Raw genomic sequence first — 22,500 nt, forward strand, 5'->3', positions numbered from 1 at the left:
ACATTCTATGTGCTATCATGCCACAGTTCAGGTCGAATGTTCTCTTTCAAACACCTCACAGTAGAATCCTGCCTTGGCCTTAGGCACAGTCCAACACTGGAGGGTTGATGCATAACGACCTGGACGTTAAGAGAACAATGAGCATGCTCCTTAATGTGCTCCTTATCTAATGTGTCTTGTCTGGTTTTGGAAACTCATTTACTGTAAAAATAGCTGTTTCTTCTCTTGGTGGTAGCCAAAGACTCAATTCTCATCATGAGTGATGATCCTCGGCATGAAGGTAGACGCATCCTGGGCTGTTGACTGACACAGAATTCAATGTTTTCTTTAGTGCCCTAGATTGCAGTCCATGGATAATTGGCTAATGCACACCCATCAATCAGTCCCTCCAGGAATTCACGATGTTGCAATCGCGCAAATTCAACCAGTCTCCGCGAATTCTGCGCGACCTTGCAACGTTGTCCAATCACCGCAACTTTTCCGCTATTTTGGCCAGCCTCCCATGAGTTCCACCAATCATAGCAGTCCCCAGCACAAATATAATGCATGTACGTCACGGAATTCACTTGTTTTTGGTTTGAAGATTCAGATATGTCCCATTCGAATGTCTCTCATTTACCAACAAAAATTACTGCTGAAGACTGTGCAAAACAATTAATTCCCTGATGTTCTTCACCAAAGCGGAATTAAACTCGGTGTATGTGAATCATTCTTCTGTTAGCAACATTACCCAAAAACAGACTAAGGGATTTGAATGAAATTTTCAGGTAAGGACAGAAATGACACAAGGACCAATTCATTCGATTTTGATACAAGGAACAATTGACTAAATTGTGGGGATGTTTCTGAGTCCCATCAATTCCCACTGCCTACTACATATTTACATCACGTGATTCGGTATGTACACATGCATAACACACGCCTGTGTTCAGTGCAAGGTCAGGTAATGAACAGTCTTAGTGCAGTACTGCGCTCTTTGAATGCTTTTCTTGTTAATTGACGTGACGAGTCATGAGCGTGTGTGTGTGTGAATGTGTGTGTGCCAGGAAGCGAAATTAACTTTTGAAGCCACTGACAGATGTGTCCAAATGTGATTCATTCAATAGTAAATTCTCATTTAGTGCCTTAAATCTACCAACCACGTCATGTTAAATCTGGCTGCTGCTAATTTCCCACCATGGTATGCCAGCTTTTGTGTAGATGGTTTGGAGCGTTAAAGAATTAATTTTGGAAAAAACATTGTAAATTACAATGTTGAAACATGTTCTAAAAGCTGAAAAAAATGCAACTTTTTAGCGGCTGTCACTGTCTCACGTAATTTCATTGCAACAAATAAGCTTAAAACATCGCAACTTACATCGCAATTTTTTAGAAAAGCTGCCGCGAATTCAGCCATTTTCGGCCGCAACAATCTCGAAAAACGCCCGCGAAATCCTGGAGAGACTGATCAGTGGTCACAAAAACGTGTAACAGGTCCAGCTGTTGATAGCAAACCATTACACAGGATGCTGACTAATGACATTTGCTGCTTTCACGTGACCATAATGCACATTGTGTAAATGCACCATAGAAAGTATCGGAACTTTTGATTACCCTTTGTACCTTCCTGTCTATCTACCTGTCTTCCTGCCTATGTGCCTGCCCATCTTCTTATCAATGTATCTGTCTCATTAATAGTATGGTCACACAATTACACAGACACAAACTATCTAAAAGTGAACTGAGCCAATATTAGTTTGATTCCTACTGTGATGCTAAACCTCCAGTTGAACTCAATGGACACACTGTATCTGCATTCTTTTTTAAAAAATCTGTTTAGGCACGAATTGTTAAATTAAAATATGCAAATCTGCTTTGACATTGTGCTGATTCTCTAGCACACCTTCCACCCTCCACCTCCATTCTGACTGAGATGGTGATTGACTAGATCATTCTGAAGCCATTTGTGACTAACATCACTGAGGTTAATGCAGATTAAGCCAGTTAAAGATTTACATGGGCTGAATTGGATCTAATTGGACCAGTCTGTGTCAGCCCTGTGCTTTCACTTCAGAGTGGTGATTTAGACTGCCTAGGTCAGATTAGACTGAGCCACTTCGCTGATTTATGTGGTCAAGTGTGAATCAGATGGCCCATTTCTATTGCCACACACACCCCCATGTAGATCTTATTTTTGTCATGGCGGCACTTTAATTAACGGCCATCTAAAAACAGGCAAAGTCTGACCGACAAGGCCTGGGAGAGAGCCAATCGGCATTCTCACCAAGATAAATTGGATCTCTGGGCTTAAGAGGGGAGGATGGATGGGTCCCAATATCAATTACTACCCTTTTTTCGGCAGAAAGAGAAGGGAGACAAACAGGCAGTGTGAATGAAATACAGAGGGCTCTTACGCTGGCACAGCCCTCGCTAGTCTGTCAGATGAACTTTCTATATAGGAGGACAGGATAGGACACAGCACAGAATGAAATAAGACCAAGCAGACAGGCCCCAACAGAGATATTGAGCGTTAATGGCAACAGGAAGTCAGCAGACAGGCCAGGGAAGTAAACCACAGTCGTGGCTGACAATGAAATGAGATTTACTATGAAGGCTTGTGGTTAAAGGAAAATAGACATCCCAGCTTGGGCTGACTAAAGGAGAGAAAGTAGCCAGAGATTCATATATAGGAGGCTGAGGGCCAGTCAGGTGCACCAATCCCAGTGGGGCCTCCAGACTTGTCAAATTCAGGGCTGAACCAGGACATTTGCACCTCTAGAATGGAGTCACATTTATCACTACCAAGACACCAGCAATTATCTGTCATGGGAACTTGTGCAGGGGTCTCGATTACGTGCCTGTGCAGGCATTAGGGCCCATTACTCCATTTGGAGACTCCAGTAGCCCCTCTTTTGTTAACTGTGTCCCTGAGAGACGTCAACTCTCCAGGGATATGGAAGTGTCAGGAGGAGAAGCAAAAGCAGTGCTCAGAAAATGACTAGGGGGTGCCTGGCGCCACACAATCCTGCCACTCGGCTGCCATTGCGGATCACAGACCCGATTCCCTGGCTGTCTATTACAATGACTCACATCTTACGTTATTTTTATTCCTTGGATTTTCAGGAAGAATGAAGCCTGGGAGGGATGCTTCATAGCCTTTAAATCTATTTCTGTCCCCTGAGTCAAATGACCTCTAGTCCACTAATTCTATATCTAAGCAGTGTACCTAACACTAGGTTTTCTGCACAATTCTGCCCTATTATTCCATGATTTGGAATCAGAAATATTGAGACACAAACAAGACATTCATCTTTTGCTCATTGGAGGTTGCTGGAAAAGCAGCCACCACTATATTTCCACTTGAAACCCAAGCAATTTGCTTCTGTCCAAAACAGACAGAAATGAGGAACAGTAGACATCTCTTGGTCCTCCCATATTGCCTCCATAGTTTCTTTTTCTCCCTCTCTCTCTCATTGGTACTGTAGTGCAAAGGGGGAGATGAAGCAAGTGATAGTGAGAGAAGTGGGGATTCAGTACAAGGCCCATGGAGGAATGCGAGAGAGTGAGAGATGGAAGACAAAAAGAGCGAGAGGGGAAGAGACGACAGGATGAGAAAGTTAACGGAGGGTGATGGAGGCAGCTGAGTGAATCTCAGCAGTAAATCATCTCAGAGCCGCCCCATCCCTATCTCCGCCTCGCCTCGCCAGGAATCTTTTTCCCCCTGACCTTGTCTGCCGCTGTGTCTGTGAAGAAAAGATGGGCCCAGATTATCTATGATTGGAGATGGCCATTATCTAAACACAATCTTGGAGCCAGGTCCCACTCCTCTAGCCATTGCTGTGAGACTGGAGACCACACTGATGAGAAGAAAGATGATGGGTCAGCCAGCAACACCCTCTCCTTTTATTAACTCTGATAAGATGGTTTCAACACTCTCCTGAAATGCCCAGCAACCTCCATCAACATCGACTTTTTCACAATCTGCCATTCACAGTGCATTTGTCTACACAGTCTTCTTACCCTACTTGTTTATTAGCTCTCAATACTTTTGCTTTATTGGATACTTATACAGTGCCAGGAGCATTGCCATCCCTATATTTGATACTCAGCGGCCCTGTGTGAGCCTTTTTAATATCTTGTCCATGCCTTTTGTCTGTCTGGCTGAGGGGAGTCTTTGTGAATGGGTCGTGTTTGTCCTTGCCAACCTGCTGCTCTTCAGAAGACTGACCTCAGTCGGCCAGTGGAGAGATTGACAGGACCTTAAGATGTTGCACACTGTGCTGTCATGCCCCACCCCAGCAGGTAGGGAAGAGTGAGGGCTGCTGGCTGGGTCAGTCTGGCAGACCACGGGGGAGGAGCTGTCCGGAGGCACCTCACGCCCACAGAGGAGTGCGCACCACTTTACATGCAAATGAAGCCAAAAGATCCCTCTGTGCCTCTGGACACGATTGTGCGAAACTCTAAAAAGTCAAGAAGTAGCCTGGTCGTGGCTGATATGTGTGTGTTGAGATATACAATGAGACATGCAGAGACATGGGGACACACGGACACAAAGGAATGGCAGGATTTCCAACAGTGACCATTCCAGGCAATTAATTCGTATTAATTATTAAAAGGTTTTAAGGCACTAATTTAAATTATTTCTAATGAGCTCCATGATTAGACATCACCATCAAAAATATGTTTCTAAAGCAGAAAAAAAAGAGGTGGCTATAGTGGGCATTTTCCTACAAGTTTCCTTGATAGTTCTGTGCCAGTTTTTGATCATATGTAGCAGAAGGTTTAAAGCTTCCCTCCCACTCTGTTGGATAAATGGATGTGACAGCACTAGTGCTATGAGTAATGCATTTACAAACACAAAGCCAGCATCTTCTCATCATGCCTGATACGCTGACAATTTGAATGTTTGTTCTCCTCTGATTATTCCATTTACCACCTCACTATACTGGATAATCCACTTGCATACATCAGATAGGGACCAGAAGCAGAAACGTTTAGTGTGTGGTTGCACATTATTTTCACTGGGATAGGGTCTAATTACTTCTGTTAGTTGGGTAGGAACTAAACATGAGTTAGAAGGAGAATGGGGCTTATTAAGTAGTTGAAGGAGTTGTGTAAAGGCAAAAGGAAAGCTTTGGGGAGTTGAGAAATGCAGTTCCACAGATATACACATTAAGCTTGTTGTTTTACAGTTAACTCTCTATTCACTACAATGCTTCAACTTCAACACATATTGCACTTTAACTGTACACAAAGCCTGATTTATTAAAGATCCCCTCCAGGCATAGAGAAATACTCAAAATGTCATCTTTCCTTACTAAAAAATATTCAGCATCTATAAATATGCAATTAGTTTTTTTATTATTATTATTATTATTATTATTATTTCATATGTTAATCTAATGCATACAAGATGCCTCCTATATCACTAAAAGTTAATTCTCAGTGCATCTACAAAGCTCTTTTCCACTGCACAAATATATGGGACTATTTAGGGTGGGCTGAACTTTTTTTTTGGTTGCATTTTTCGACTGCAAGGACTGCTACTGTGGAACCTTATTCGGGGTCACTTTCGTGGTAGATAAAGTTTTTATCTATTTAGCAACCCTAAAGAGACATCTGTGCAGGGCTTCACACTGATTGGGTAAAGTTGAAGAAGACAGCGCTGATTGGTTAAATTCAGAAAGGGCAAAAGGAAACATTTCCTCTGCCCTCTCAATTTCCTTGTTGAGTAGCAGTCTTCTCCTGTTTAACATGTAAAATAGGCTAAATAGGCTGACATAAACCCTCCATTGCCTTTTTTCCAGTATGCTCATAGAAGCAGAATTACATCCAGTAACTATTGGTCGATTTTTGGCACACTGGGAGATGCAGTCGAAGCTTTTGTATTCTATACCACAATGAAAAGAGGAAAGTAAACAGGGTTGATTAGAGTGTCATTTCTGTAAATGCTTGTGCAAACGCACACCTGTCCCAAGTTTCTGCAGTGGAAAGACACCTTAACCTGCCTACTGAACCAGGACTAGTTTCTAAACAGGTTTTGTGTCACAAATACTGCTTACTGGTTCATACTAAAAACTTAAATTAGATAGGTTAGCACAGAGAAAGCCTCCATTTTCAGCCGAACAAAACAGATACAACGGCTGAAAACACATTCTGCACAGTGAAGGTCAAACTTCTGTCAACAGTAACAACAACCAAAGCACATTTTTGAGTGGAGGAGGTGTTTTCATTTTTAACATAGAAAAAAACCCTGAACTGATAACAAAAGGATAGGACAGCAACAGGAAATTGGTTGAGTAAGTGCATTACTGTGACAATATTCAATATTCCCTTTAAATATTGTACTTCATCTAGCAATATTGGTGCTTTTTTTAAATGATATGAAATGATTCGTGTAATTTAAAGCATTTGCTTGTACTGCTGATGTCTCAAAAACATGGCATTCATGCCAACAGCTACTTTTTCTAATATGAATCAGTCCATGAAACTGAAACAAGTGAGGAATGTCAATTAATTCAACTGACTAGGTACCATGGCTTTGTGAGATCTTGCTTTACTGAAAACAGCGTAGATTCTCCAATTGCTATTTTAAACTATGCATACTGATTTCATTATGTAAACACAGATGATATTAAGTTTTAAAAAAATCATCAGCACCGTTTGAGTGTTCAAACACAAGCTTTTGCACAATGGGAGACACACATTTCTAATACATGAGAAGTTTGTTGATTTTTTAGTCTTGGTGCTTCCAGGTGTGCTTTGTGTTGTTTTTCTCTGGTTCATCTAAACCCAGTGTACATGTAAACCCCGTGGCAAGTCCTCTGCTACTTATGTTGAGGTCAAAAATAAAACAGATAATACTCACATGACAAGAAATAAAAGCTTTGATCTAGCATGTTGTATTATCAAAATTGTTATACTGTGGCTTTTGTTCTTTTTATATGTCTGACCAAGAACTTATATTAAATAAATGAGGTGTATGCTGCCATTTAAAAATAACAATTTATTGCTCCCTAAATTCAGTTTGTAGATCTATAGCCATGTCATCTGATTCTGGGACCCTTCATTTTCATGTCTTTATAAGTACCTAATTTGTTTATAATTTTACCAGTGATTGAGCATTATTTTTACTGTCAGTGATTGCTTCTCTAAGATATGATTTATCCGTTCATGAGCTGTTTTCAACAAAATGTCTTCCACAAGAAAGATAATAACAATTTATCCATTTATCTCCAAAAAAAGGTATGGAGTGGCATAACACTTCTGCAACTAAATAAGGTTTGAAGGAGGTGAGTTATTACCTGGAGTTACTGGGTAATGGGAAATTCAGTCGGATGTAAAAGTGTTGTGGTCAAACAACCTGCTACAGAACAAAAGAATGTCTTTGACAACTTCAAATGTATCCGAAAAGTGGATATTCTAGGATTTTGTTTTTCTCCATGATTTGTAACTATTTAACATTCATTATCTAAAAAGCTCATTCTAAAATCAAATGGCACCTTTTAATTCTCAGCAGACTCCTGTAGTCTCCACACAACAGGGAAATACACTAGATGATTAAACACAAAGTCAAACTCAATATTAAGCAGCAGCTTCCCACATTTTGTGCACCCAGTCTGTACGCCTACATGCGTCAGCGTGTCTGGTGGCGGGCCTCCCAGGCAGCAGCGTACCAGCATCAGGCTTTTTCTAATGAGTCCATAAGAAGCACAACTTCTTTGTTGTGCTGCCTGGAACATTACTCTGCATTTGAAATGCACCCAGCGGACTAGCATGCATCTTTTATCGTTGGATGCAGCTGTCCATGCTTTCTGAACACTTACTACTACCAAGCTTCCCTGACTATACTGCCAGCGGGCAATAAGTGATAGAACCATGGGAAAAAAAAACAGAGAGAGAGAAAAATATTTACCACGACACAGGAGCAGGAGAATACTTCTTTAAAGAGAATATTCCCATTATTGGCAAACAAAAGCAGAAAGTTTTGAAAAGTAGACTTCACAGCAACTGATTCCTTGCCTGGAGAGACAGAGAAGGGTGAGGGATGACAATAAAGGGTAAAGAGGAAGATATGCAGGGAGCAATAGAGAGACAAAAGGAAAAGTAGAGAAAAAGAAAAGCACAATCTATATGCATATACTGCAGCCTACAACACAAGTAGCACTTTATTCCAGAGAGAGAAGCATCAATCTTGACAGCATATGGCGTCTGTGCAAAATCCATTAATTTTTAATATACCGGGCACTGAAATGAAAAGGCTTCCTGAGACAAGCAATTGTCAGATGTCAGTAGTGTTTTGATAACTTTTTTGATCTCCTTTTTTATTTGCATTCATAAAACGAGGCTGTCCACATGCCACCTCAGTTTGGACATGGCTGGAAACTGACATGGAACCATTTTCCACACAATTGCTCCCACCTTCAGTGAGGAGATGAAGCACTGGGGGGAATAAAAAAAAAAGAGAGTGTGGATGACAGTGTGTGTGAGAGGAAGTGAATGTGCACTGGCTGAGGCCTGACAAAACCTCACTATTTTGTGTTCACATCAGCACAGGCATAGACATACAGTATACTGTTTGTATAGAATATGAATGCCTCCATGGACACACAGTATGAAAGCATGTGTGAAATAGTCTACGTATCTTTGAATCAGCTATATCTACACACAGCAGAAATGTTGCAGATATACATGGTGATAAAGGGTACAAAATCTGAAAAATGTAGCCAGCTTCCCAACTAACATACACGCATGCACACACATTATTATTTTAAAGTAGTGGCAGTGTTTAAAGAGCAGATTACAAAGGTCTCTTCAGAGTAGAGCAGAAAAGTGCTGTAGAGCTCAAATGTTCTCCAGCTGTGTGGCTCAGCTCTGTTACAAGGATGAGATGAGCCCCTCTCAATGAGAGATAAGTACAAAGAGGTCAAACAGTCAGCTCAACGAGTTTTGTCATACTTCTGTATCCTCAGTCAGTTCCATAGGAAGGTCCTCACCCCTCTTAATGCAAATGCATGACTGTACTAGAGAAGAGTGTTCTTTTTTTCCCCTTCCACTCCCCACTTTTAATGGATAACTTGTTGGGCTCGTTTAGAGTTGTGGAATCATCTCCTTGTGCAGAGGGTGCATTACAGAATATTTATTCATATTCATAAAATGCCAGTTTAAAGCCTGCGAGTGGCCATAGGAGATAAGTGGGAACTTGCAAAATCCAATAAGAGCTGCTTTGGAGACAGGTGCAAAGTGGACTAATTAATAGCAATCTATACACTGGCCAGGGCATGCAGTGGGCCGACTGAGACACTCTTAGGTCAGGCAATGAAAAGATAGCAGCTCCAAATTCATTTTCTCACTGTGGCTCTCCCAAAGGAAGGCTCAGAAGTACACTCACACTTCCTTTAATGCCTTCACCGGGGTGTAATTTATTTTTGCGTTTGCCAGCACATTTGGAAAGTTCATTACCTCGCTCATGGCTTGTTAATTAGCCTTGTAAAGCCGCCATTAGATCTCCTCGGGCCAGGACCGAGATGAGACTTTTGTCCCAAAACATTAACACACTGCAGGAGGCCTGTAAAACTGCACTCTGCCCATTTAAGTTGTAACAGTGACACCTCTGTGAAAACCTGAAAGATGGAGGGGACCATCATGGCAAAGTCACATGCAGTCTGGGCGGGCTGTTGCATCACTTCACCTTTAGTGCCGCAGACAGGGGTCAGGATTATTTCTCTCCACCACCTGTTCAAGAATGTCTTCACAGTTACGCAGCGCTCCACTGATGCTCGATATCCAGCTAGACGTCTGTCCTCCTGTCGGTCTTTGCTAAATCCCAGTCGATATAAATGGCTGTGGTGATCTCCTCGGGGTTCTCGCTCACTTCCACCCCTGGAGCCTCGACAGGGGAGGAGCAGTAATGAGCAGTAGTATCAGGCTCAGCTGGTGGGTTTAAGGAATCCTGCTGTGTGAGGCGTGACTACAGGAACATGGACTGACACCACAGCTACAACAGCAGCAGAAGAGACCAGGCAGCGTGGCCTTATTGATTATGCAGGTGCTCATTTGTGTGGCCAAGCGGGTAGCATGCACGTGTCTCATTTGAACTTTACAGGAACGGAACAGGATCCGATTTCCCCGCTGCAAAAAGGAAGCCCTGGTGCTTTATTTTTAGAACAGCTGCGTCTAATGGGGCCTGGCAGGTACAGGAGGCGTCACATCTGTCGAGGCCCAGGTGATGCTCTCGCCCTACGTTCCTCCCCGCTCCCTACCAGTCAAATGACTCACACTGAAGATCAACAGTGTCATTTCCAATAAACTCTTCTTCCTCTTCCTGCCACTTTCCATCAGTTCTGGCGATAGGTTCTTGCTAGTAGCCATTTCATTCCACAACACAGCGGAATAGGAGATGCATAATGTAAAAGATGTAAAGAAGATGAATGCTCTGTCTAATGCCAGGGCACCAGGAAGATTAATTGGAAAAATCCAGCTTTCTGACTGGCCAAAATTTAGTGGTATGGAGCCCATACATCTGAGTGTGAGTGCCCCCTTCTGGAGCTCAGGGAGCAACTAGGACATGGAGTACAAGTGGTAGCAGGAGACCTGAAACCTTCAACATTTCACTCCAGTTGAGTATTTGTAAAAACATTGGGAAACGTTGGAGCTCAATGTCATACAAGATAAAAATTCACACTAGATATAACCAACATTTTGACACCTTTCCTTTAACCCTTTTATTTGACCACCAACCCAAGACCTTTAAGGACAATCTTTACAAAAGATGTCAGTTTGATAGTCAGGATGTAAAACTGTTATTTTTTAATGAATTATATGCAGCAGTAAGTTAAAGTCTATTGTTGTTTTTCATACAGAATTAGTCACCATTAAATGACCACTATGAAGACAGCTATATTTTTCTGCAATATAAAAATAAAGTCTCTTATTCACAACACTAAAAAGTAAACTAGCAAATAAAACCACAAGAATCAACAGAAATCTTTAGTTTAAGTTCATGTATCACAATATAAACCACTGTAATGTCTTCTCTTTCCTTCATTGTGAGACATGAGAACTACTCCTTGTAGCTTTCATAGATACAATGTTTTACAGTGCGAATTATAAACACCATTTTCTATCACAGGGCTGAGAAAATAATGCAGAAAAAATATTTTACCATAAACAATGTATAGAGGATTATGTAGGAGTAGCTAATTCTGTTTTTTATTTGCAGCAGTAATGAAAAATCTGCAAACCTTTGGCTCATAATTATCCACAGAAAACCTCATATTGAAAAGCGTCATCCATTACTTCTGGGGAGTCGAGTATTTGTTCCCAAACACAATCATTCACGCTGAAGAAATGTGGCTTAACCTTTGTCTCCATATGACTTATTGTACATTATGCACCCAACAGAAAGTGGAGCAGATCAGAAAATGTCAACTTAATTGAGAAAAATGTACACACTGATTAAGACACTGTTCAGTTTGGCTACTTTTCTCGAAGTTATCACTGTGCTGCAAATGTGGGAAGACCTTTAAAACTTCCACAGATATTATTCACTGCCCACCCTCGACATGGAGCTTGTTATTATAATTCCTACTGCTTTTGTGATGAGAAAATGTAATAACATGTTCTTGTTCCATGTTCCCTTTCAACATGGTGACTTAAACAACCAGACGATCTAACAGTTTGTCTACCTGAGCAAAATATTCTCCCTCTCTTTCTACCTTTACCTGAAACTCACAGTGCGCCAAACATCATCTGTATCAAACATCACCGCGGCAGACTTGAATAGCTCTCTGGAAACAGGAATATATCTCCCTCATACCGGGGCGGGGTGGCACACCACACAACAGTAAGATCAACAACAACAACAGCAGCAGCAGCAGCAGCAGCAGCAGCTACAACACAGCAGACTGCTGATAAAAGGGGGGTTTGAGTTGCACAAGTTCCTCTCAGCTCTGCAGAACGGTGCCATCAGCTGTAGCATTTCTCTGTTCTCTCCTCTCTTCCACCCGCCCTCCTCCCTCTTCCTCCCCCTTCCTCCCCCTCTCTCTATTCCTATCCAGAAGACAGGAAGCTGTTTGTGGGGATGCTCGGCAAGCAGCAGAGCGAGGACGATGTCCGGCGGCTGTTCGAGACCTTCGGCCAGATCGAGGAGTGCACCGTCCTGCGAGGGCCTGATGGGGCCAGTAAGGGTCAGAGCCCACACACCTCCCACTCCTTTTTCTCCCCCTCCGTCTGTCCCTCTTAATCCCTTTGTGTGTCTATATGTGTGTTGCTTCTCTTTCTCTTTCTGCTCTTTGCATTTTCAGAGCCATGCTTCACCTGCGGTACACTCATTGACATTGTCTGTGATCCACTCTGCTTTTCTGAATAACTCATCCTCCCCTTCAGCTACTGTGTTTTTTCACTGCCTCTTATGTGTCGCACTCGCATTTCTTTCATACCTCATTGTCATCGCGCTCCGACACTTCCTGCCTCCCACTTTCTTTTTCTCACTACTTTTCGTATTACCCCCCCCACACACACTTTTTTTTTTGTTCTCGCTGCTCTCTCCCTTTTTTCTTTCCTTCCCAAACTTCTTCTTATGTTGTCTCTTCATCACGGCAGCTCCTCTCACCCTGGGCTTGTACTCAACAAATACATCATACAACACCTCGTCTTTCTGCTCACCCCTCTCCTCCTCCTCCTCCTCTTCCTGTTATCTGAAAAGCGGAGGGGTGTAATCATGTTTGTTTCCCACATTCCCATCATCCCTCCCCAGAGACACCATTGGACGATAATGTCCTACTGTAAATAAAACAGCCAGGCTCTGGGTTTTGCTGCTGTCACTCACTGTGTGGCAGATTTGCCTGCATTCAGGAACAGCTTATGCATTCATGTCTGTGGCTTATGTGCTATTTGGTTAGTAGAGCGTGGTCAAATTAAAGATTGCTGTAAAATGTGCGATGCAGGTGGGATTGTTCTGAGGGTGCGAAGGGGCTCCCAATCATCCTGTGATGGGTCTGTCTCACAGCCACATTTGGAGCGATAACGCCAATGATATTGCTCTGAACCTCTACCTTCTCTTCTCTCTGTTGACTATGATTTATTCTTCTATATGAAGCTTCTGAATGTGTGAGAGGGATGTGTGGGAAAGGCAAGGGAGGGGTTGATAATGTGCAATCTTGCAAAGCCTTCTGAGTATATCAAAGAGAAAGCCTGGCTATACTGAACCACACACCTATCTGTGTCTACATCTGTTCCTCTCACTGTTAATCCCGGGTCTATTGCTCTGCGTCGCCCCACTGGCCCAATACCTTTCTTTTTCCCTAGCTTGTTTCCTCTTTTGCTCTCTCTCCCTTCCTATCTGGCTCCCTGTCTTCCTGTCTGCTCAGATGCCTCAAGCTGATTGACAGCACATAAAATGAAATAAGGCCGGTGCTGGTGTGTCAGACAGGAGCTAGTTTTCCCCCTCATTCGCGTTTTCACTCTCTTTCACCCTCCTGCGCCCCTCACCTCAACCCTTTTTTCTTTCTTTCTCTCTCTCTCTCTCTTCACATGCCATACGTTTCCTGCTTTGGTATTTGTCTCTATTATCACAGACTTGATCATTCCCTTTTCTTAAAGTTTCACTGCTATGAAATGGAAAACTGTAGAGTAATGTTAACAATGAATGCCACCTCCAGACAAAGGTCTCATATATAGGTATCTGGTCCTATCAGTCACTGTGCAACAGTCCCACGCAATCATTACGGGATGTTACGGCAAATTATTTTGCCAGTCGCCTCGCTCGGGATGAGGTTCCCGTAATTTGAATGAGACAGACCTTGAAATTGACAGTGCTATCTGTTCCATGGTAGAGGCTTTGTCCCCTGTTGATGTAAATTTATGCTACTCAGAGGCTTTTCAGCACCCCTCTTCACCCAATAAAAAGGCCGAGAAGTTTAACATCCATCTCTCTATGGCGCTGCTCCTCAAAGTACTTTCAAAGTGCAACACTTGCTGCCAGAGTTGAATAGAGCTTCGAATTGTCAGGAATAATAGAGAGATGGCTTTTAGGTCTATAATTAAGTTGTGTTATAAATGTCACCCATCCAGAGGGATGGAATTCATGCATACATATTATTACCCCGGGAATTCAAAAGGCAGTGCAGATCCTCCCGCTTGAAAGCAATACAATCTCTCTTTTTCCTTTTTCCCCAACTCATTCTGAGCCATCAAATTCAAAAACTCAAATGTGCACTATAATTTATGAGGCTGTAGCATTTCCAATTCTTTTGAGATGTTGTGCTCTGTGTCCCTTAACTTTTTTTTAGGTCAGCAAAAGCAAGGCTACAGCGCTGTTTTCTGATGAGAAATTTGAGGACATTGTATGTTCAACATGATTTTGCCATTGACGGTGTATGCCAAGCCCTGCAGTTAGCGTGTCTGCTCTGTTTGGACCAAGCTGCTGAGGTCACTGGAACCCTGGCACAATATTCGATAGCCTTGTTAGGGAACCAGCAGAAAGTTATGCTGTCTTACAAAATCAAAAGGCTATTGTGACAACAAACTAGCCCTTATTATTTCTGCTACAAAGGTTAAATGTGTTTGTTCCTATAAAAGTAGAGTGGCAGTCAAATGGTACACAGTAGGCCGATGCATTTCAGTCGGACAAATGAAGATCTTTCCTGCCTCTACCCGGAGGGACGTTTAAGTGAAGTAAAAGGGTGCTAGAGTGCTGTGACAGTATCAAAGGCTTCTTTGACTTATCTGTTTGCCTCTGTAGATCTATGCAGCTTTGAGGACATTTGACAGTACAGAAAACACATGGCCTTTACAACTCACCACGTTTCCGCACACAACAGTTTCAAATGCTCGACATTTATAATGTGACTTGAATGTGGAAGCAAAGCCTCAGGTAAAGGTGGAAATTGCCCCCCATTGATTGCACACATACTCCATGTGTCTCAGTTCAACCTTTTTGATTTTGTCAGAAAATTATTAATTTGTTTGTTGGGAAAGCAAATCTGACTCCTGAGATGTAGAAATGAATGGGTTGCTGCCAGACACAGAATATCTCCTGAGCCTACCTATCAGTGTTTGTAGATTGAATGAATCATCACAACTCCTTTGGTAATGTAGAACAGAGTGAGTGTTTCAATATGTGTAACCTTTTCAAATAGGTATCAGCAGTTCACAGGAAACTAGGGACTGAACCCAGGAAAAGCCTGTCTGGTTCTAAGACACCAGTGCTATTCGATTAATGGAAAGTGGGCAGAATTAATTCACGGGTTTGTTAATTAGGTATCTCTTGACTTAACACATGAGCTACCTGAAGGCAAGGATAAGAATAGGACATAACAGAATACCCTCTGCAGTCTATGACGACCATAAAGCTTAGAGAAATAGCTCTTTTTTAATTTAATGGCTTTTGGAAAAATTACCACATTTCAGTTCCACTGTACTTCAGGTCAGTAGCTTTCTCTTTATGTTACGTTAGTTTAATGTCTGTCCTTACCTACACACTGAAACACTGTTTCATCCTGTGGTCATGATATGTACACTTCTAAAACTTATATTATGCATTATTAACAACTTCATTTTTTTGTTGTTAACATCATTTGAATTGGTAATGCAATGAGTCTCCAGAATAATGCTACCAACGCCTGTTCCCTTGTCTTCTGGCCAACTTTTCATGTTGACTTTTCCTATTGCGCATTAACTACACAACAGATTTAAGATGATTTGAATGCCCCTTGAGCAAAGCCCCCCATCTGAAATTATATGCGCGCAAAGATTCGGTTAGATAGGGAGATTATAATACTATGCCTTTGTCATCATAATCTCTTTTATGAGTGACTGCACACAAATCACAATGTGTAAATATTAAACAGATTAATAATCACAAACAAGTCAGGATAGTGATAGTGGGGTGGGTCAAATTAGAAATGGGCAAGGGACAGGATGTTCCAAGCAGCAAATGCCTCCACAACAATTAAACTGATTTATTCAGAGTTATGCACTCAACACACAAATGGCAGAATATATTTACAAAGAAGATAACATGAAAACAATGATATTGAATATTTTTTTTTCATCCCGACATTCAATGCCATCTTGCTCTGTTTTTCTCTCTTTCTGTGTATACAGGCTGTGCCTTTGTCAAGTTCTCCAGCCACGCAGAAGCGCAGGCCGCCATCAACAGCTTGCATGGTGGACAGACTATGCCTGTAAGTAACACACTTATAACAAGTGCTTTCATAAAAATACAGCTGGTGTTTATTTAATGCACTTGCAAACAACTGTTTTCACACTTGATGTGGCCATTTTTAGAGAGTTTTCCAAAGGATGTGATGCCACTTGGTTGTCTATAATGCCAGTTGTTTTCCTGTGGACTTTGTTTTATAAAGGTTTAAAGAAGACTACTCTAAAGTTTACAACAAGTCTGGTGGACTTTCTGACTCTTTCTGCACTGTTAGAGACAGACACTGACCAGGTCTTCCTTTAAAGTTTTTTTCCCCCCACGTATGCTCCCATTGAAGGTTGCATGCCTCTTTTTGAAATTCAGTACTGAGTATCTTTGTCTTTTTTATGTCTTAGAAAACAATCTCATATATTCAGGACAAAAATATAAACCAGAATACATACATATATCTCTGTATGGTCACCAGTGACTCTTTTTAAACCAAATCCACAGCCCAGACTCACATACATTCTCGCTATGCACTATCGCACACAAACGATTCTCACAGTCAGCATCCGCTACCTTAAAGTGCACAGCTGCATACTCTGTATCTCTATCTTTTCACTCAATATCCATTTCCTTCTCCTGCTATTCAAACTACTTTTTCAGCAGACAGATAGAGAGTGTTTACATTCACAGTCTTATAAAGATATGATTACTGTGCACTGCACATGAATCCTTGAACGTGTCCTCAGTAGACATTGTACTGCATATGCTAATATGTTATTTATAAAAGTTGAAATTGAAGGAAAGGTACAGGTTGAAAGGTGGAAATTGAAAAATGAGGAACTGTGCATTTATAGTACAGGCATTATATACAATGATACTGGAGGTATGAGTTTGTTCTGAGGTGCATTTCATTTGTTGCTCACTATGTGGTGAATATAAAGATAAAGAGCACATAAAGCATTGTATGCTTTATGTGTGTACATGGATGCAGCAAATTATTATTTGTATCAGCTAGTCTTATAATTTATTCCAATTATTCCTTCAAATTGTATGCAACTGGATGCATTTAACATTAAAATTCCATTTGTTAATACTTCAAGGAGAGAAAGATGAAGAAACAAACACTTTATTACAGCTAACATTTAAAAAGTTGTCCTACTGACATGTCTAGTGGAACAGACCAATATTCTGGATTCATCTTTCTCACTATATGTTGACTAAGCAAAATTCACTGACATTTCAGTCAAAAAAGTCTGCAACAAGGTAATGTAGGAAATGCGCTAAATATAAAAGTAAGGTGACATGTAACACTGCAGCAATTGTACATGGGCATAAGATTAACGTTAAGTAATTTTGTCATGTTTTAAAGTGTGTAGGTTTCTATACAGGTCGTTCTCGTTCTAGCTGTCCACTGAAATTATGTTGACTGTGAAAAAGCCAGTGGAAGCTGCTATAAGACATCCTGATGCAGCTTTGATGATACAGACTAAAATGTATGACAACAACCAGCCAGTGAGCTGAAAAGGATGATTTTTTTCCACAAGTGGGAGAATAGAGAAACAGAACATTTTGAGCTATTTAGAAATAAGAACAAATCAAAACATGAATGCATATTTTCATTTTCTAATTATCAGAGGATATTTTTCCTTGAACAGGTAAATAGTCCAATATCTGAATAGTTCAGGTGATTAGTTTGAACAGCTTTTAAGAATAATTACTGTAAAATTGGTGGATTTCTATTATTTTATTTACCTTTTGAGACAGTGAGCCATTGACATTTTGAAGTGTGTTCAATTTAGGAGAGGTATGAAGTAAGGTTTATTTAAAATTTGCTGTTATCAGCAAAAACACTACCAGTCAAAAGTTTGGACACACCCTCTCATTCAATGCTTTTTATTTATTTGTATTATTTTCTACATTGTCGATTAATACTGAAGACTAACACTTTTTTGTTTATAACATAATTCCATATGTATTCTTTTATAGCTTCGATGTCTTCAGTATTGATCTACAATGTATAAAATAATCAAACAAAAACCACTGAATGAAAAGGTGTGTCCAAACGAGAAGTGTAGTAGAAATCAATTTCTTCACATTTTATATTCTGTTTAGGCAGTATATCCGGTACTTATGCTACCTGTCCATCTGTTGTGCAAATGACTATATAGGTATGGTATCTCACATTAAGATATAAATGTGTGTCATCAGCATAAATGGGAAATGCACTTGTTCGCTTTTGATACAGCAAAGTAGAATCAGCCATGTTGGTCATGTAAAAAAATTATTAAAAAATTAAATGGATTGAAAAATTGCATTTCTACTGATGACAAAGGGGACACTGCTGTGAACGTTTTCTCGGGAAGGATTAAAAACTATTTTCAACAACCAACTGTGTGCTCTTACAATAAATGAAACTACTGACCAGAGTACAATAGATAATAGACGCACAGTCTGATGAATAGATTGTAATATGGACAGGGACAGGTAAAGAGATGAACACAAGTCACAGCCTTTTTTAGCGCCATGGGAGAAATGTCATGAAAACAGCTCATCACAGCCAAATTATTAACAGTGACAGGTTTGCCCCTGACGGGGGCTACTTTTTGTTAAAGAATATTAAACATTTAAAACACTCAAAAACACTTATCAAGGGAAGCTTCATTACAGGGACTAGAAGGGAGGTTAACAAGTAAGTCAATAATATTGAAAAGCACCCTAGAGTTAGGATGGATCTTCAAAATGAGGTCAGATTAATAAGCCGCTTTTGCTTCCTTAACTGCTTTCCTGATATTTCAGCATTAAGTCCTTTATAACAGTGTGGGACACTTGCAGTTCATCAGCCCCCCATTAACATTTGGCTTTTCTGCATTCATTCATCAAAGCCTGGGTATCATCTATCGAAGACTGGGGGTATTTATCTCGATATGTTGCAGACTAATGTTATGCTGTCAATACTAGTTATATTGCAGCTCGGCCCAACTGTAAATTGCTTAAGAGTCACTTCATTTATTTCACAGACATAGGCCAGGCACGTGTGTGGAGTAAACACGGGTTTGATCTCATGGTTTTATTGCACACACATATTGACCATCTCACAGAATCACACTGACAATACTTCACTTGCAATGCTAGAGAATTATGCAAGGATTAAATGTGTTTTCAGTGTGACATGGTGTGGAATATAAATTAGCTGTAAGTAAACAAGGAATTGTGGAAAGTAGGGAATGGTGTGTTGGTCCAGTCTGATGTACAGTACAGTTAGGAGATGCATGAAATAGCTTTAGCTGGTGTTGATTTGTTTAGTTGAAGAATGAGGCCACCAAATCTGGAACTCTTGTCAAATAGCAGTTCATTATGAATTGGATACGCTTCTGTTGGGGCTTCAACAAGGCCACTAAAAACACTTAAGTAAAAGAAATGATGAATTACGAAGCATCTCCCAGCCAGTTCTGGGTGTGTGTGGAGTACTACACAGCTGGACATACACACGAGCGCACACACTCTTTCTGGCAGTCATCCACACCTTCACACACTTCACTGATGTTCCGCAATAAATATTTACGGATGCTTCCTGGCAGCCAGATAGTGTCCTGGAAGCCAGATGTAATTTACACATCTTTTTGATGCCGCCTCATTTTGCATTACATTGAAGTAGCGAGGGAAGGAAATAAGTGGTATAGTCAGTTTAACTTTGTGTGTGGTTGTTGTGTGCAGCAGACACCAAAACTTTTTGGCATGTAAACCACAAGGGTCAAAATCTAATAAGCAGTGGGCTGTGAGCCAAGGAATAATCATGCTGCACACTGATCATGCACAATTATGACAGCCCTCTTACTGAAATTTGATTAGAATCAGGATATTTATCTTCTCCTCCAAATATCTTGTTGACTCAATCAATAGAATATGTTTACATCCACATAATTGATTCCTGTGAGGATATTTTTCTGCTTTCTTGTGCAGGACGTTTGACTCACGCTGACTACTTGTGCTCACTATATGTATGTTGACTTGCTGTATAGCACAGGGACAGTTGCATTAGGTCGGGCCACTGAGCCACCTTTAGGTCTGCTGCAGATGAACTGTCCAAGGCAACATATGGAGCCCCAAACAAACCTGGGGCGGATCAAGAGACATCCCAGAGTTCATTAATAATCTATATTATCCATATCTCTCTCCCTCTATCCCTGCACCTGTTATCCTCCTTTCCCCAAATCCAACTTCCTCTCAGATTAATAGGCAAGGTGGCCATTAGTATCCAACTAAGGCTTTGGTACCGGTGGGGGATGCAGTTAATTTGGATAATATCACTGCCACATGTCGTCAACAACAGACTAACAGGAGGCAGGATTCGGAGAGTGGGCTGCTCTGCTCACTGCCTGCTACCAGCTGTGAGGTCTGGATGAACCTTGAACAAAGAGTTGTCTCTCACTCTGCCTCGCTTTCCCTCTTAATGTTCTCGCTACAGCATCTGTGTTATCTGGCACACATGCACATGCCATAAATAATACCTGCACCAAAATACGCTGGCCCAAAATGAGAGGCTTTAATGAAGCTTAAGGGCAAGTGATGTCACCGAAGGGCATGTGCTGATAGATCGGGTCATAGCTTTAATTGATGTTTATTGCAGATTGCAGGTGCTTCCAAAATTAACTTAAAAGGTGATTGAGCACATAACAGGTCACTGGTTCAGCTGTTGAATTAGTATAAGGCTGCAGAGCACAGGTGGCAAAACTTCAAATGGCAAAGCCAGGGGCAGGCAGACGACACCCAGCAAATTGCAGACATTGTCATGTTTGGTGTCACAGCGTGGCTGACAGGACCTGTGGAGCTTGCTGGTGTTGGCAGCAACAAGACTGCATGTGTGTGATATTATAGTTCTGGATTAATGAGAGATAAGGCCAAGCCAGAGAACACTGTCATTGCAAAACACAGTTCATTACATACCAAATGAAACTAGACTGCAGGACCTCTGCAGCCACGTACCTGGCATGCAACCTGGGGTTTTGCCTTTGTGCTCCTTATATATCGTGGTGGAGGCTGTTGATGGACAAAATTTAAGGTAAAATTCAAGTGAAAATACTACTATGAATGACAGTATTCTGGTGTGTCCCTTGGCTTGATGCAGTGCGCTCAGCAGAGGCAGCCATATGTGGTAAAAATCAAGGCCAGACCAAGACAGCATCATCCGCTGCTAATGAGAAACAGTCTTCCCGTGAGGCTCACAGAGATGCAGCAGGGTTCAGAGAGTTCAATATGTGGCCCATAGGGGGTTCATCCAATTACTAAACAAACTTGTTCCTTTGTATTCAATTAATTTTTTTTTCTACAGATTCTCAATTGATAATTTTGGTATTTTAAGTCTGTAGAAAGCTGAGCAGACAAGTGTGAAAATTTTATTTGTCAATTTAAAGTAAGAAGGTTCTTAGTAATTTAGTGGCTGATCATTAGAATGCTTTCAGAAATGACAGCCTTCCCCTCACTGAGCATGTTGATATATTGTATTATTGTAAGCCTCTGTAGAGGATGGAAGATGACTGTCTGTTTACCTGTTGGTAGACACTTAACACCAGAGTCTTTGTATCACAGTAATGCAGAGATAAAAGCGTAATGCCATTTCACTGGTGTAGTTGAGTTCTAATCCCTCAATTACCGTTGTGTATTTTCCCATCTACACATTTCGCGGCCTATACAAAATCCAATATGGGAGATTTTCACAAGTCAAGTGTGTTGTTCAAGAAATTAGATTAGTTTTTGAACCTGTGACAAATTCCTTAGTTGTACCTGTCAAAAGTGAAGGCTCCCTGTTGGCCCTTATCAAATTCGGCAAATTCATTTTCTCTCCAGGTATAGGAGTCATGCTGGTGGAGGTTATTATTCTGTTTGTTTGTCAGCTTGTGATTTTCTGCAACCAGTGAGGAGTAACTACTTTGCATCCAGTGCTTGTTGTTTGTCACCACCTGTTCCTTCATTACCTGGCCACATACTACTCTTTCTTTTTGCGGATAGAAACTCTTGATCCGTGTGAGAGATCACACTGAAATCTGCTTTTCAGATTAGGCCTTGAATCCTGTTAAGAGGCGAGGATAAGGGATTTTTAAAAAACTTTTTAAGGGGATATTTTGGGTTTCATGCTATGAAAGTCAAAACTGCTTGGCTCTGACATGAGTGGCAGTACTGACAATACCTGCAGAGGCTGTTGTAGTGCTTTAGTGCTGCTGCCAAGACCATTGAGTGTACATATTGTAGAGAAGGTCTCCTCCCATGCTGTCGTCTACAGCAGAGCACTCTGCCGGGAGAAGCGAGACCAGGCCAGTCTCGCCTCATCTTGAGTCACGGTGCAGTGAGTGCAGGCAGCCCGAGGCTTTCACGGT

At 41.2% G+C, this 22,500-nt stretch overlaps 1 protein-coding gene across 10 annotated transcripts in view; it reads left to right on the forward strand.

The window, feature by feature from the left end:
• Positions 1-22,500, forward strand: part of celf6 (CUGBP Elav-like family member 6) — a 137,690-nt gene that overhangs the window by 92,435 nt on the left and 22,755 nt on the right. For 5 of the 10 annotated variants that reach the window (XR_008601353.1, XR_008601351.1, XR_008601346.1 and 2 more), the window contains exons 4-5: positions 12,039-12,167; positions 16,087-16,166. Coding sequence is in view for 1 of the 10 variants with exons in the window: in XM_023268849.3 (XP_023124617.1) it covers positions 12,039-12,167; positions 16,087-16,166 (209 nt within the window). In the remaining 9 variants the exon portion in view is untranslated. The remainder of the gene's footprint in view (positions 1-12,038; positions 12,168-16,086; positions 16,167-22,500) is intronic. The other 5 variants (XR_008601347.1, XR_008601361.1, XR_008601355.1 and 2 more) reach the window with 4 other exon arrangements.

This window comes from Amphiprion ocellaris, chromosome 1, assembly GCF_022539595.1.
Source record: "Amphiprion ocellaris isolate individual 3 ecotype Okinawa chromosome 1, ASM2253959v1, whole genome shotgun sequence".
Lineage (NCBI taxonomy): Eukaryota > Metazoa > Chordata > Actinopteri > Pomacentridae > Amphiprion > Amphiprion ocellaris.